Source organism: Lipotes vexillifer, unplaced genomic scaffold, assembly GCF_000442215.2.
Source record: "Lipotes vexillifer unplaced genomic scaffold, Lipotes_vexillifer_v1.1 scaffold450, whole genome shotgun sequence".
NCBI classification, from domain to species: domain Eukaryota; kingdom Metazoa; phylum Chordata; class Mammalia; order Artiodactyla; family Lipotidae; genus Lipotes; species Lipotes vexillifer.
This window is the reverse complement of record NW_006794180.1, coordinates 380,100-396,808: the sequence shown is the minus strand read 5'-3', so window position 1 is coordinate 396,808 and position 16,709 is coordinate 380,100. Positions and strand designations below refer to the sequence as shown.

At 38.9% G+C, this 16,709-nt stretch overlaps 1 protein-coding gene across 2 annotated transcripts in view; it reads left to right on the top strand.

Moving 5' to 3' along the window:
• The window catches only part of DNAJC2 (DnaJ heat shock protein family (Hsp40) member C2), a 36,189-nt gene that overhangs the window by 3,417 nt on the left and 16,063 nt on the right, over positions 1–16,709 (top strand). For both annotated transcript variants that reach the window (XM_007467054.1, XM_007467053.1), the window contains exon 3: positions 2,005–2,080. In XM_007467054.1, coding sequence (XP_007467116.1) covers positions 2,005–2,080 — 76 coding nt within the window. The remainder of the gene's footprint in view (positions 1–2,004; positions 2,081–16,709) is intronic.

Sequence of the window (16,709 nt, the reverse complement as noted above, 5' to 3'; positions counted from 1 at the left end):
GCGTCGTGTCTCTGCATCTGGAGCTCAGGAGTCCACACTAGAGTGAACTGGGGAGTTGCGAGCATTTACAGGGCATCTACTGTCTTCTAGCCCTGGCATGGGTCATGTCACCTTGGACCAAAGTATACAGAGAGAAAGAAACCCGAGGACTGAGCTTGGCAGGGCTTCGAGAAGCCAGTCAAAATGGCTGAAAAACGCTACTGGACGATGGGAGGAAAACAGTGGATTCACAGAAACTAAAGGAGGATAACGTTTCAAGAAAAGAGTCAGCTGTGCTGCCACTGAGAGTTGAAGTCAAGTGAAGGCAGCTGGGTCATCTTGTGTTTGACAGCTGGAAATTGATACTGAAGAGAGCAGCTTCATAGCCCCTGGGGTGAGAATGGACAGAGCAGAACTAGATTGGAGTGGTTTGAAAATGAATGCAAGAGGGGGTAAAAATGTTCTGTGGATGGCTTTTTCAAGAAGTTTAATTTTGATGGGCAGCAAAGAAGTGGAAGTGGGGTCATGGGAGGGTCTTAAAGATGAGAGATAACAGAGCTTCTTCGTACAATGATGAAAATAAACCAGTTGAAATTTAGAAGACAAATGAAAGATGTTAGCATTTGAGAGACATAGAGAAGGTGGTTCAGAACCAGGAGGGATGGAGTAATTTGTCTCGGTAGGATAGGCTTTCTCAATGGTGAGGGAATGGGAAAGATGCACGGTTGCAGGTAAGATGGCAGAAAGATGCTGGAATTTGAGTAGGATAATTTAAATTTTTTCATTAAGCAGGAGGCAAGGCTATTGATGAGAGGGTGGAGCAGGGTCTGTGAGGTTTAAGGAAAGATTAGAGGACTGAAGTATTTAATAATACATAATTATAGTCTTAGGGAGTGGAAAAGCAAACCAGCTGGAACAAAGTGTGAGTGCCAGACATCATAAAGGAGCACATCCTTAGGGAGTTTGCAGTCCTGAATTTAAAGGAAGACCAATCAACCCTATTTGACTTTTTTCTCCTGTGTTTTATGCCCTCAAGCCCTCTTTCTCCCCACTCATTCTCCAATACTAGATACACCCTTTGGGTAAGGAGCCTTCACTCAGGTTCTGCCTCAGTCTCTAGATTTGTAAGGATGTTAACCAAAGCAGAAATGAAAGCAGGTGCTTCCTATCCAGAGAAGCCTCATCCCCAGTTTCTCAAAATTTCCATCCAGCCTTCTTTGCTCCACGGCTCCTGTCCTGTCATTGCCATTGGCCCAACCTACTGGGACTACTGTAATGCTCCCCTCAGTTCTGAAATCTTCCTGGCTTTACCTTGATTTAAGGATGGCCATAGTATATTAATATGTATTAAGAGAAATACAAGACCATGAGTTCTTTGGTCAAGTTTTGGAAAATGCTGGGCCATATAGGTTTCCATCTGCTTGTTTTTGTTTTTGTTTTTTGTTAATTGCAGGACTTCTCAGAGCCTTTGTTGGGCTTCTGTGCGTACAAATTATTAAGAAGGCTATATACAATGGTCCACATTTCCCAAACTTCCATGACCTCAGAACCTGTTAGTTTTTTTTTTTTAATTTTTATTCATTTATTTACTTATTTTTTGGTTGCATTGGGTCTTCGTTGCTGCGCATGGGCTTTCTCTAGTTGCAGCGAGCTGGGGCTACTCATCATTGCGGTGCATGGGCTTCTCATTGCGGTGGCTTCTCTTCTTGAGGAGCACGGGCTCTAGGTGTGTGGGCTTCAGTAGTTGTGGCACACAGGCTTAGTAGTTGTGGCACACAGGCTTAGTTGCTCCGTAGCATGTGGGATCTCCTCGGGCCAGGGCTGGAACCCATGTCTTCTGGACTGGCAGGTGGATTCTTAACCACTGCACCACCAGGGAAGTCCCAGAACCCATTTTATATGGAACATCTCACTAGACTTCTGTTATGAGAGTCTCAATTTGGGAAACTGTTTTAGGGTACCAACACAAGGAATACGATATATGGCTTCATTTCAAACTTGACTCCCATTTTGTGTCTTTATCAGAACCAAGATCATTATGCAGTACTTGGACTCGGCCATGTAAGATACAAAGCTACACAGAGACAGATTAAAGCAGCTCGTAAGTACTTAGTTATTTTGAAATAATCAAATATCTGGTATAGGAAATGTTATCCTCTTGAACAGATACGCAAGATCATAGTCTATAGCCATAACTCTAGATTTAACATATGTTCTATGGTATAACGATGTGTAACCACAGTCTCTTACCTTCAAAACCAGAAAAATGCAGTCTCATGAATGGACTTTCTCATTAGGAACAAGAAATCAGGGTGTGTGTGTGTGTGTGTGTGTGTTTGTGACAGGATACTTTTCCAATAGCAAGCTTTTAAAAAATAATATTTCACCTCCCCTTGGAAGTATGGCCAGCTGTACTTAGTGGAAGTTGCCTTGTTACTTAGATTTTTCAATATTCTTTTGTATCTTAGGTCACATCTTTGTTGATACCACCCTGTCTCTTCTGCGGAAAAAAGAGTTATCTGATGTTTCATTGTTCTTTTCATTGACAAGGTTAAAAATTGGGGCGGGAGGACGGGGGCAGGAATTGTTGGCAACCCAGTCTTTATAGGCCTTATGAAACACCATCCCTTTAGTGCTCTGAACTGTCGAACTGTCCTGTCCTTTGCAGTCCTGTGGACGTAATTCCTTACACACCATTCGGTTCACCTGATTAGTAAAGTTTCATGAAAGAGGTGAAGGGGATGAGTTTTCTGTTTTGTCTTAGGACAGAGTTCTGCCCTCTACTCTAGAGAATGGATATTGAGGTCAGAGGAGGTAAGATTGTGGCCATATGGAAAAGGAGGAGGGAATCAGGGACAGAGAAAGTCTTGCACTTGGAGGAAGATGACTGAATGAGACCTACTTCATGCTGAAAAATGCTAGTTGAGCCTAAGTGTAGTACATAAACTCAAAATTTTCTCATTAATGCTTGTATTTAGGAAAGTCACAGGAAATACTTTTTAACAAGGTGAAGGAATTTATGAGATTATTTTAGACGTATTATTGGATTTCTTTAAAAGCTGGCATGATTTTAGATTAAGCATATGTTAGTGTGTATGAATAGTCATTGCAATATACATAAATGCCAGGAAAATTCATTTGCCCTGGAAAAGTATTTGCAAAGTCTTACTATATGAAAGAATAGCATACAGATACCAAATATTTCTTGACACATATAATTTGTGAAAGAACCAGAAGTGATTGAGAGCTAGGAAAGCAGTTGGTGTTTTAAGGTGAAGGAATTGTTTCTTTCTCTAAAGATAAAAAATGTATAATAATTGTAAAAGAAACATCCATTTGCTTTTGTTAAGTCCGTTTGTTTTATTGGGATAATAGAGATTTTTTTTTTTTTTTTTGTGGTACACGGGCCTCTTGCTGTTGTGGCCTCTCCCGTTGTGGAGCACAGGCTCCGGACGCGCAGGCTCAGCGATTTTTTTTTTTTTTGTGGTACACGGGCCTCTTGCTGTTGTGGCCTCTCCCGTTGTGGAGCACAGGCTCCGGACGCGCAGGCTCAGCGGCCATGGGTCACGGGCCCAGCTGCTCCGCGGCATGTGGGATCTTCCCGGACCGGGGCATAAACCCGTGTCCCCTGCATCAGCAGGCGGACTCTCAACCACTGCGCCACCAGGGAAGCCCCGAGATTAATTTTTGAATATTCTGTTGCCAGAAGTTTTGCACCCTGACTGTACAGATTATTAACGTTATGTGGGTTTACGATTCACTCTCTGCCACCTTGCTGAATATTCTCAGTATTTATTCAGAAGCAGACTGTTGTTCTCTTTCCTCTGTCACTGTAAAATAGACAGTTGCTACTTACTGCTCTCTGAAATCTTGTCCAAAAGTAAAAATACAAAGTTATTCTTTGCAAATTTATAATCATTAGCACAGACAAACCTAATAATAATGTTAAGACTGATGACAGTTGAGATCCTTCTAGTTCTTGAATCCTATCACAAACACACACATAAAGGAGGTTGGTGGGGTTTTTTTTACATTTTATTTATTTAATTAATTTATTTTTTTAATTGAAGTATAGTTGATGTACAATATCATATAAGTTCCAGGTGTACAATATAGCAATTCACAATTTTTAAAGGTTATACTCCGTTTATAGCTACTATAAAATATTGGTTGTATTCCCTGTGTTGTACAGTATATCCTTGCAGCTTATTTTATACATAATAGTTTGTAAAAAGTTTTAATTTTGTTTATTGATATTTTGAATTGCTGTAATGAAAATTAGGGATTTAATTACATGTGGATAAAGTAAGTGGTCTTTTCTTCCTTTTCTGCATTATCTGAAAAGAATATACTAGAAAAGTTGAATGATGGGCTAAGAGAAAGTACTTGAGTACTAACAGTGGTATTTCAATTTTTTTCTTGAAGAAAAATTGCCACACTGGCAAATGATGCATGTAGGTTTGCTATTCTTTACATGGAAGTAAAATCTTTGATTTGAACTTTCTAAATTTAATCATTTTAGCTTAAAATACTTCCCATGTTTTAAACTGAAAACTGTTTCATATTATGCTTCTTAAAAATTTGAAATCAGAGACTTTCTGTAATAATCTGTAGTGGAAGAGAATCAGAAAAAAAACAAAAAAATATATATATAACTGAATCACTTTGCTGTACACCTGAAACTAACACAGTATTGTAAATCAACTATAATATTTTAAAAAATCATAGAGACTTTTTATAATAATAGAAATATGAATGTACAGTAAAAGCCCATTTGCTAATGTACCCTCAAAACATCCCAGAAACTATCTTTGGTGGGGAAGGGCGGAGAGGTACGTCTTTGAAATTTCAGTAAATATACACAACAGCTGTTCTTCGGCCTCCATTGCCTTATTTTTAATATTGGGTGATATCTTTTGACTCTCCCAACCCCACCCCTGGAACAGAATATAGGAGAATCTCAGGATGCCCTACTGTACATGAATGACTAGAGGTGATTAGGTGGAAAAGTCAATGAAGAAAAAAACATTGTAGCATAAGAGGAGACTATCCAACAAAAAACTGAGACATCACCTGTCTCAGACTTTATAATCAGGTTCAAAAGAAAACTTAATTGCTCCATGTTGTCACTGAGATATGAAGACACTGCCTTGGGGGCGGGGGGAGCAGCATAGGCACTGCAGAAAAAGACTAGCGAGAAAAAAGTAGAATTGCCTGGAAACTAAAAACAGGAGAGCAGCATCTAGAATTCGAAAGGCTGACATACAATTAGAAAACAAAGTAAAGCAGAGGACAGCCTTGAGGAATGTTCCCAAGATTCAGAAGGAAAGAATAAAGAGATGTCAGATTTCCCTAAAGAAGAGGTCAGAATGAATGTAACAGAGACAGTAATTGCAAATAAAGAAGAAAAGTTGCCTGATTTATTATAAAAAGATACGACTTGAGATTGAGAATGTTTGTAGGCATGTAACTTAGGTTTTACTCCTCAGCATTTCAAAGGAGAACCAATGTGAGTTAGGCTGAGCTGAACAGCATCTGTTTTGACAGCCGGGGTGAAAGAGCAGCGCCTTGAGAAGCTATAGCTTTCCCCAAGCAATGGCCACGGGAGGAGCCTGTGCTCCGTTCCTGCAGTGCCCAACAGTGGTGGGGTCATCACACCTCTGAACTGTCTGGTATGGTGTGTTTATTGTTCCTGGCTACTTAGCTTCCAAGCTGGTTAGTCAGACTCTCAGTTCCTGTGAGTCGCCTAATAACCTTTAAATAAATTCCATATTCCTGCTCAAACCAGCTAGAAGGTGAAAATGTCTTCTCTTGAGTGTTAGTGGAGAAATTGATAATACACTTGACTATAAGAAAAATCTTGGAGCTCAAAAAAACCAAAAGTGTATTTGTCACAGTTTCTGAACCCTTGCAGTATATGTAGAAACAACTAAATATGCCCATAAAAAGATTTGTACAAAAATATTCATAGCAGCCTTATTCACAGTATCCAAAAACTGGAAACCACCCAGATGTTCACCAACAGGATGATGGATAAGCATACTGCTGTATACAATAGAATAGTACTCAGCAGTTTTCAGAAAATTACTAATATACACAAGGTGGTGAATCTCGAAACATTATGTCAGATACAAAGACACACTCTATGATTCCATTTGTATGAACTTCAAGAACATGCGAACATAATCTGTGGTGACAGAAATCAGAAAGAGGTTGCCCCAGATGGTAGGGGGTAGGAGTTGACTGGAAAAGGGGTACAAGGGAACTCTGAGTGATGGAAATAGTCTGTATTTTTTGGGTGGTAGTTAAGCGAGTATACACAGTTGTCAACTTATTGAACCATATACTTAAAATCTGAACATTTTATACTATGTAAGTTTTCTCTCAATTTAATAAAATAGATCTGATTAAACAAACCAAAAAAAATCACTTGGGAAATGAAATATACTCTTTTGCACCTAGACAGAAATAAAAATTGTATTGATAGATTCTTTTCATGAAAGTAAGATCATTGCCTGTCAAAACATATGGGATGGCAGCTAGAGCTGTACCATCAATAAGTTCATTGCCTTCAACTATTGTGTTACGTTTTTTGTTTGTTTGTTTGTTTTTGGCCACGCTGTGTGGCATATGGGATCTTAGTTCCCCAACCAGGAATCGAACCTAGGCCTCCTGTGGTGGAAGCGTGGAGTTTGAACCACTGGACTTCCAGGGAAGTCCTATGTTACTTTTTTAAAGGAGGGAAAAAATAAAATGGGCATTCAATTCAAATGTTTAAAAGAATAATACTAAGGAGGATGGAGGGAAAAAATAGATAAAACAATATCTTACAATGGATTTGTGAGAAGAAAAAACAAATAGTGAAATACAGAAAGGATGAAAACAATTACAGAAGATATTTTTAACTGAGACCACTATTAAATGCAGTGAATTTGAAAATTTGATAAAATTGCCTTTTTTGGAATTGAGGAAATTTAAAGAGTTACCAAGAATTATCTCATAAAAAATGTTTTAGGCCTAGGTGATTTCTTAGATGAATTTTTTTCAGATGCTTAAGGAATTGAACATTCTCATGCTGAATGTAAACTGTTTTTGGAACAATTCATTTTGTGACATTAATGTAATCCTAGTATGAAAACCTGGCATTGAAAGGCAGAATTATGGAGACACTAAAAAGTTCATGGTTGCCAGGGGTTGGGGGCGTTGAGGGGGGATGAACAGGTAGAACACAGAGGATTTTTAGGGCAGTGAAACTACTTTATATATTATGATGCATACATGTCATTATACATTTATCCAAACCCACAGAATGTATACCACCAAGAGTGAAAACTGTGGCCTTTGGGTGATTATGATGTGTCAGTGTAGGTTTATCAATTGTTAACAAACAGCGGGAATTCCCTGGTGGTCCAGTGGTTAGGACTCAGCGCTTTCACTGCTGGGGCCTGGGTTCCATCCCTGCTTGGGGAACTAAGATCCCACAAGGCATGTGGTGCAGCCAAATTTAAAAAAAAAAAAAAAAAAAACTAGATGAAAAAAAATTGTAGCAAGTGTACTGCTCTTGTGGGGGATGTTGATGAGGAGGGGCAGGGAGGGGAGGCTGTGCACGTATGGGTGCAGAGGGTATATGGATCTCTTAATCATCCTCTTAATGTTTCTGTGAACCTAAAACGACTCTAATTAATTTTTAAAGCCTGGCAAAAAGCTTTCTTAAAAAAACTACAAATATCACTCATGAATATAATACCAAAAAAAAAAAAGCACTCAGTTAAAATAATAGCAAATTAGGGCTTCCCCGGTGGCGCAGTGGTTAAGAATCCGCCTGCCAACGCAGGGGACACGGGTTCAGTCCCTGGCCTGGGAAGATCCCACGTGCCGCAGAGCAACTAACCCCGTGCGCCACAACTACTGAGCCTGCGCTGTAGAGCCCACGAGCCACAACTACTGAACCCACGTGCCTAGAGCCCGTGGTCCACAGCAAGAGAAGCCACCGCAATGAGAAGCCCGCGCACTGCTCACCACAACCAGAGAAAAGCCCGTGTGCAGCAACGAAGACCCAACACAGCCAAAAATATAAATAAATAAAACAAAATTAATTAATTTAAAAAAATAGCAAATTGAATTCAATAGTATATTAAAAGAATAATGCCCATGAACAAGATTTCTCTTAGGAAGTATGTCAGTGTGATGTCCTAAGAAGAATGTGAAAGTACATATAGTACAATTTAATATCCACTCCTTTTTGGTAAATACAACTTTGAAAGGAAATGCAGTTAATTCCCTACTTAGTTAAGTATTTCACACTCACTGCCAACAAACTTTTAACTGTGTGACATTAATGATATTCCCATAAAAACCCATGGGGGAAACTTACCTGCCCCTTACTTTTATGCTATTTGGGAGTTTGGGTCAGAGAATTAACGATGTTAAAGGAGAGAGAACTATTAGAAGGAAAGAAAGAAATATATTATTTGTAGGTAATATAGGATCTACCTAAAAACTGAAAGAGCTGAGTCAGGTAGCCAGATGCAAGAAAAATACACAAAAATAATACACAGTTTTTGGAAGTTACCATCAAATTAGAAAGCTATAGTCATTTTAAAGATAATCCTGGGACAGGAATAGGTAACCAGAAACGGACCCTGGTAAAATTTACTGTTGTAAAGAAGGCATAACAAATTAGTAGAGAAGGGAGGATTATTAGATGGTATTAGGACTTTGAAAAAAAAATAAGCTTTTCAATTCCGACCGTAAAAAATATTAAAATAGAAACATATATCTCAAACTTTTGCAGAATGAAAGACCTTCTACATTTATAAGTACTGGAATAAAATTATAAAGGAAATGATCAGTAAATATAAATTAAAAAACTGAATGTTTTTTGAAAACAAGAATAATCACAGCAGTTGTGGAAAGCATTAGCATCAAACATGATGGACTAGGAGAGGCAGCATACAAGCACAGGCTTAGGAGTCAGGCTGCTTGGACTGGAGCCCAACTTGGCCAGGACTTTGGACAGGTTGCACAGAGGTTAAATGGTTATTTCACCTCTCTGTGCCTCATTTTCCTCATCTGTAAAAGGGAGAAACTAATAGTACTTTCCTCAGCGGGTTACTGAGAAGATCAGCTGATAAAAATAGTGCTGGCGGGCTTCCCTGGTGGCGCAGTAGTTGAGAGTCCGCCTGGATTCTATCAAACATTTAGAGAAGAGCTAACACCCATCCTTCTCAAACTCTTCCAAAAAATTGCAGAGGAAGGAACACTCCCAAACTCATTCCATGAGGCCACCATCAGCCTGATACCCAAACCAGACAAAGGTACTAAAAAAAAAAAAAAAAAAAAAAATGCTGGCACATATTAAATGCTTAGTAGATGTTGACAGCCAGCCATTAGTCATTGTAAAGTGACCCACACAAACCAAGAAGAAACAACTGAGACAGCCTCTCTTTCCTCCATAAATGAAGGATGAAGGGTAGAAATGAAGAACAACAAAAAATGTGTTGAGCACCAGTGATAATCATGTTTTAAATAATTGGGTCCAGTGTTGAGGTTGTGGTGAAAAGGATGTTCCCATAGGGGTGTGCAGTGGTATGACTTTTAGAACGGGACTTGTTCCTACATTTTCAGTCACTAATTCACTTCTCTGAGTATATCCTAAGAGGAAAGAGTCCTAAATATGGAAAAATACTTCTCTACAAAATGATTCAAATTGACTAACTTACAGTAGTGAAGAATTGGAAACAATCTAAATATCCAGCAGTAGAGAAACAGTTACATAAGTTATGGTAAATCTACTTGAAATACTATATTAAGTAGTCATTAAAATTTTTTGAAGAGTTTGCAACAGTGTGGGAAATGGAACTGCTGTAATGTTAAGCTGAAAAAAATCACAACTTAAATTGGTATATATAAAATGATTATAGCTACATTTTTTTTTCTTTTTTTTTCTTTTTTTTTAACATCTTTATTGGGGTATAATTGCTTTACAATGGTGTGTTAGTTTCTGCTTTATAACAGAGTGAGTCAGTTATACATATATATATGTTCCCATATCTCTTCCCTCTTTGTCTCTCTCCCTCCCACCCTCCCTATCCCACCCCTCCATACAGCCACAAAGAACCGAGCCGGTTTCCCTGTGCCATGCGGCTGCTTCCCACTGGCTATCTACCTTACGTTTGTTAGTATATATATGTCCATGTCTCTCTCTCGCCCTAACACACCTCACCCTTCCCCCTCCCCATATCCTCAAGTCTGTTCTCCAGTAGGTCTCTGTCTTTATTCCTGTTTTACCCCTAGGTTCTTCATAACATTTTTTTTTCTTAAATTCCATATATATGTGTTAGCATACGGTATTTGTCCTTCTCTTTCTGACTTACTTCACTCCGTATGACAGACTCTAGATCTATCCACCTCATTACAAATAGCTCAATTTCGTTTCTTTTTATGGCTGAGTAATATTCCATTGTATATATGTGCCACATCTTCTTTATCCATTCATCCGACGGCGGGCACTTAGGTTGTTTCCATCTCCGGGCTATTGTAAATAGAGCTGCAATGAACATTTTGGTACATGACTCTTTCTGAATTCTGGTTTCCTCAGGGTATATACCTAGTAGTGGGATTGCTGGGTCATATGGTAGTTCTATTTGTAGTTTTTTAAGGAACCTCCATACTGTTCTCCATAGTGGCTGAACCAATTCACATTCCCACCAGCAGTGCAAGAGTGTTCCCTTTTCTCCACACCCTCTCCAGCATTTATTGTTTCTAGATTTTTTGATGATGGCCATTCTGACTGGTGTGAGATGATATCTCATTGTAGTTTTGATTTGCATTTCTCTAATGATTAATGATGTTGAGCATTCTTTCATGTGTTTGTTGGCAGTCTGTATATCTTCTTTGGAGAAATGTCTATTTAGGTCTTCTGCCCATTTTTGGATTGGGTTGTTTATTTTTTTGTTATTGAGCTGCATGAGCTGCCTGTAAATTTTAGAGATTAATCCTTTGTCAGTTGATTCATTTGCAAATATTTTCTCCCATTCTGAGGGCTGTCTTTTGGTCTTGTTTATGGTTTCCTTTGCTGTGCAAAAGCTTTGAAGTTTCATTAGGTCCCATTTGTTTATTTTTGTTTTTATCTCCATTACTCTAGGAGATGGGTCAAGAAGGATCTTGCTGTGATTTATGTCATAGAGTGTTCTGCCTATGTTTTCCTCTAAGAGTTTGATAGTTTCTGGCCTTACATTTAGGTCTTTAATCCATTTTGAGCTTATTTTTGTGTATGGTGTTAGGGAGTGATCTAATCTCATACTTTTACATGTACCTATCCAATTTTCCCAGCACCACTTATTGAAGAGGCTGTCCTTTCTCCACTGTATATTCCTGCCACCTTTATCAAAGATAAGGTGACCATATGTGCATGGGTTTATCTCTGGGCTTTCTATCCTATTCCATTGATCTATCTTTCTGTTTTTGTGCCAGTACCATACTGTCTTGATTACTGTAGCTTTGTAGTATAGTCTGAAGTCAGGCAGCCTGATTCCTCCAGCTCCATTTTTTGTTCTCAAGATTGCTTTGGCTATTCGGGGTCTTTTGTGTTTCCATACAAATTGTGAAATTTTTTGTTCTAGTTCTGTGAAAAATGCCAGTGGTAGTTTGATAGGGATTGCATTGAATCTATAGATTGCTTTGGGAAGTAGAGTCATTTTCACAATGTTGATTCTTCCAATCCAAGAACATGGTATATCTCTCCATCTGTTTGTATCATCTTTAATTTCTTTCATCAGTGTCTTATAATTTTCTGCATACAGGTCTTTTGTCTCCTTAGGTAGGTTTATTCCTAGATATTTTATTCTTTTTGTTGCAATGGTAAATGGGAGTGTTTTCTTGATTTCACTTTCAGATTTTTCATCATTAGTATATAGGAATGCCAGAGATTTCTGTGCATTAATTTTGTATCCTGCTACTTTACCAAATTCATTGATTAGCTCTAGTAGTTTTCTGGTAGCATCTTTAGGATTCTCTATGTATAGTATCATGTCATCTGCAAACAGTGACAGCTTTACTTCTTCTTTTCCGATTTGGATTCCTTTTATTTCCTTTTCTTCTCTGATTGCTGTGGCTAAAACTTCCAAAACTATGTTGAATAAGAGTGGTGAGAGTGGGCAACCTTGTCTTGTTCCTGACCTTAGTGGAAATGCTTTCAGTTTTTCGCCATTGAGGATGATGTTGGCTGTGGGCTTGTCATATACGGCCTTTATTATATTGAGGAAAGTTCCCTCTACACCTACTTTCTGCAGGGTTTTTATCATAAATGGGTGTTGAATTTTGTCAAAAGCTTTCTCTGCATCTATTGAGATGATCATATGGTTTTTCTCCTTCAATTTGTTAATATGGTTAATCACATTGATAGATTTGCGTATATTGAAGAATCCTTGCATTCCTGGAATAAACCCCACTTGATCATGGTGTATGATCCTTTTAATGTGCTGTTGGATTCTGTTTGCTAGTATTTTGTTGAGGATTTTTGCATCTATGTTCATCAGTGATATTGGCCTGTAGTTTTCTTTCTTTGTGACATCCTTGTCTGGTTTTGGTATCAAGGTGATGGTGGCCTCGTAGAATGAGTTTGGGAGTGTTCCTCCCTCTGCTATATTTTGGAAGAGTTTGAGAAGAATAGGTGTTAGCTCTTCTCTAAATGTTTGATAGAATTCGCCTGTGAAGCCATCTGGTCCTGGGCTTTTGTTTGTTGGAAGATTTTTAATCACAGTTTCAATTTCAGTGTTTGTGATTGGTCTGTTCATATTTTCTATTTCTTCCTGATTCAGTCTTGGCAGTTTGTGCATTTCTAAGAATTTGTCCATTTCTTCCAGATTGTCCATTTTATTGGCATAGAGTTGCTTGTAGTAATCCCTCATGATTTTTTGTATTTCTGCAGTGTCAGTTGTTACTTCTCCTTTTTCATTTCTGATTCTATTGATTTGAGTCTTCTCCCTTATTTTCTTGATGAGTCTGGCTAATGGTTTATCAATTTTGTTAATCTTCTCAAAGAACCAGCTTTTAGTTTTATTGATCTTTGCTATTGTTTCCTTCATTTCTTTTTCATTTATTTCTGATCTGATTTTTATGATTTCTTTCCTTCTGCTAACTCTGGGGTTTTTTTGTTCTTCTTTCTCTAATTGCTTGAGGTGCAAGGTTAGGTTGTTTATTCGAGATGTTTCCTGCTTCTTAAGGTGGGCTTGTATTGCTATAAACTTCCCTCTTAGAACTGCTTTTGCTGCATCCCATAGGTTTTGGGTCGTTGTATCTCCATTGTCATTTGTTTCTAGGTATTTTTTAATTTCCTCTTTGATTTCTTCAGTGATCACTTCGTTACTAAGTAGTGTATTGTTTAGCCTCCATGTGTTTGTATTTTTTACTGCTCTTTTCCTATAATTGATATCTAATCTCATGGCGTTGTGGTCGGAAAAGATACTTGATATAATTTCAATTTTCTTAAATTTACCAAGGCTTGATTTGTGACCCAAGATATGATCTATCCTGGAGAATGTTCCATGAGCACTTGAGAAAAATGTGTATTCTGTTGTTTTTGGATGGAGTGTCCTATAAATATCAATTAAGTCCATCCTGTTTAATGTATCATTTAAAGCTTGTGTTTCCTTATTTATTTTCATTTTGGATGATCTGTCCATTGGTGAAAGTGGGGTGTTGAAGTCCCCTACTATGAATGTGTTACTGTCGATTTCCCCTTTTATGGCTGCTAGTTTTTGCCTTATGTATTGAGGTGCTCCTATGTTGGGTGCATAAATATTTACAATTGTTATATCTTCTTCTTGGATCGATCCCTTAATCATTATGTAGTGTCCTTCTTTGTCTCTTCTGATAGTCCTTATTTTAAAGTCTATTTTGTCTGATATGAGAATTGCTACTCCAGCTTTCTTTTGGTTTCCATTTGCATGGAATATCTTTTTCCATCCCCTTACTTTCAGTCTGTATGTGTCTCTAGGTCTGAAGTGGGTCTCTTGTAGACAGCATATATATGGGTCTTGTTTTTGTATCCATTCAGCCAATCTGTGTCTTTTGGTGGGAGCATTTAGTCCATTTACATTTAAGGTAATTATCGATATGTATGTTCCTATTCCCATTTTCTAAATTGTTTTGGGTTCGTTATTATAGGACTTTTCCTTCTCTTGTGTTTTTGTCTAGAGAAGTTCCTTTAGCATTTGTTGTAAAGCTGGTTTGGTGGTGCTGAACTCTCTCAGCTTTTGCTTGTCTGTAAAGGTTTTAATTTCTCCATCAAATCTGAATGAGATCCTTGCTGGGTAGAGTAATCTTGGTTGCAGGTTTTTCTCCTTCATCACTTTCAGTATGTCCTGCCACTCCCTTCTGGCTTGTAGAGTTTCTGCTGAGAGATCAGCTGTTAACCTTATGGGGATTCCCTTGTGTGTTATTTGTTGTTTTTCCCTTGCTGCTTTTAATATGCTTTCTTTGTATTTAGTTTTTGACAGTTTGATTAATATGTGTCTTGGCGTATTTCTCCTTGAATTTATCCTGTATGGGACTCTCTGTGCTTCCTGGACTTGATTAACGATTTCCTTTCCCATATTAGGGAAGTTTTCAACTATAATCTCTTCAAATATTTTCTCAGTCCCTTTCTTTTTCTCTTCTTCTTCTGGAACCCCTATAATTCGAATGTTGGTGCGTTTAATGTTGTCCCAGAGGTCTCTGAGACTGTCCTCAGTTCTTTTCATTCTTTTTTCTTTATTCTGCTCTGCAGTAGTTATTTCCACTATTTTATCTTCCAGGTCACTTATCCGTTCTTCTGCCTCATTTATTCTGCTATTGATCCCATCTAGAGTATTTTTCATTTCATTTATTGTGTTGTTCATCATTGTCTGTTTCATCTTTATTTCTTCTAGGTCCTTGTTAACTGCTTCTTGCATTTTGTCCATTCTATTTCCAAGATTTTGGATCATCTTTACTATCATTATTCTGAACTCTTTTTCAGGTAGACTGCCTATTTCCTCTTCATTTGTTAGGTCTGGTGGGTTTTTATCCTGCTCCTTCATCTGCTGTGTGTTTTTCTGTCTTCTCATTTTGCTTATCTTACTGTGATTGGGTTCACCTTTTTGCAGGCTGCAAGTTCGTAGCTCCCGTTGTTTTTGATGTCTGTCTCCAGTGGCTAAGGTTGGTTCAGTGCGTTGTGTAGGCTTCCTGGTGGAGGGGACTAGTGGCTGTGTTGTGGTGTATGAGGCTAGATCTTGTCTCTCTAGTGGGCAGGTCCACGTCTGGTGGTGTGTTTTGGGGTGTCTGTGGACTTATTATGATTTTAGGCAGCCTCTCTGCTAGTGGGTGGGGTTGTGTTCCTGTTTTGCTATATGGTTGGCATAGGTTGTCCAGCACTGTAGCTTGCTGGTCGTTGAGCGAAGCTGGGTGCTGGTGTTGAGATGGAGATCTCTGGGAGATTTTCGCCGTTTGATATTATGTGGGGCTGGGAGGTCTCTTCTTGACGAGTGTTCTGAAGTTGGCTCTCCCACCTCAGAGGCAGAGTCCTGACTCCTGGCTGGAGCAGCAAGAGCCTTTCATCCACTCGGCTCAGAATAAAAGGGAGAGAAAGTAGAGAGAATTAGTATAAGTAGGAGGAAATAGGAAAGAAAGAAAGAAAGAAAGAAAGAGAGGAGGGAAGGAAGGAAGGAGGGAAGGAAGAAAGAAAGAAAGAAGAAAAGAAAGGAAGAAGGCAAGAAGGAAAGAAAGGAGGGAGGGAGGGAGGAGGGAAGGAAGGAAGGAATGAGGGAAGGAAGGAAAAAATACAGAAAGAAAGAAGATACAGTAAAATAAAATAAAGTATAATAAAGTTATTGAATTAAAAAAATAATTATTTAGAGGAAAAAAAAAAGGGAAGGATAGAACCTTAGGACAAATGGTGGAAGCAAAGTTATAGAGACAAAATCTTACATAGAAGCATACACATATACCCTCACAAAAAGAGGTAAAGTGGAAAAAATCATAAAACTTGCTCTCCAAGTCCACCTCCTCAATTTGGGACGATTCGTTGTCTCAAAAAGGGAAGGAAGGAAGGAAAGATAGAAAGAAGGTAAAGTATAACAGAGTTCTTTAAATTAAAATTAATTATTAAGAAAAAAATTAAAAAAAAAAATGGTCGGATAGAACGCTGGGACAAATGGTGGAAGCAAACCTATACAGACAAGATCTCACACAGAAGCATACACATACACATTCACAAAAAGAGGAAAAGGGGAAAAAATCATAGATCTTGCTCTAGAAGTCCGCCTCCTCAATTTGGGATGATTCGCTGTCTATTCATGTATTCCACAGAGGCAGGGTACATCAAATTGATTGTGTAGCTTTAATCCGCTGTTTCTGAGGCTGCTGGGAGAGATTTCCCTTTTTCTTCTTTGTTCTCACAGCTCACAGGGGCTCAGCTTTCGACTTGGCCCTGCCTCTGCGTGTAGGTCGCTGGAGGGCGTCTGCTTTTTGCTCAGACAGGACGGCGTTAAAGGAGCCGCTGACTCGGGGGCTCTGGCGCTCTCAGGCCGGGGGCAGGGAGGGGCACGGAGTGCGGAGCGGTCCTGCGGCGGCAGAAGTCGGCGTGACGTTGCCCCAGCCTGAGGCCCGCCGTGTGTTCTCCCTGAGAAATTGTCCCTGGATCCCGGGAACCTGGCAGTGGCGGGCTGCACAGGCTCCCCGGAAGAGGGGTGGGGGCAGTGACCTGTGCT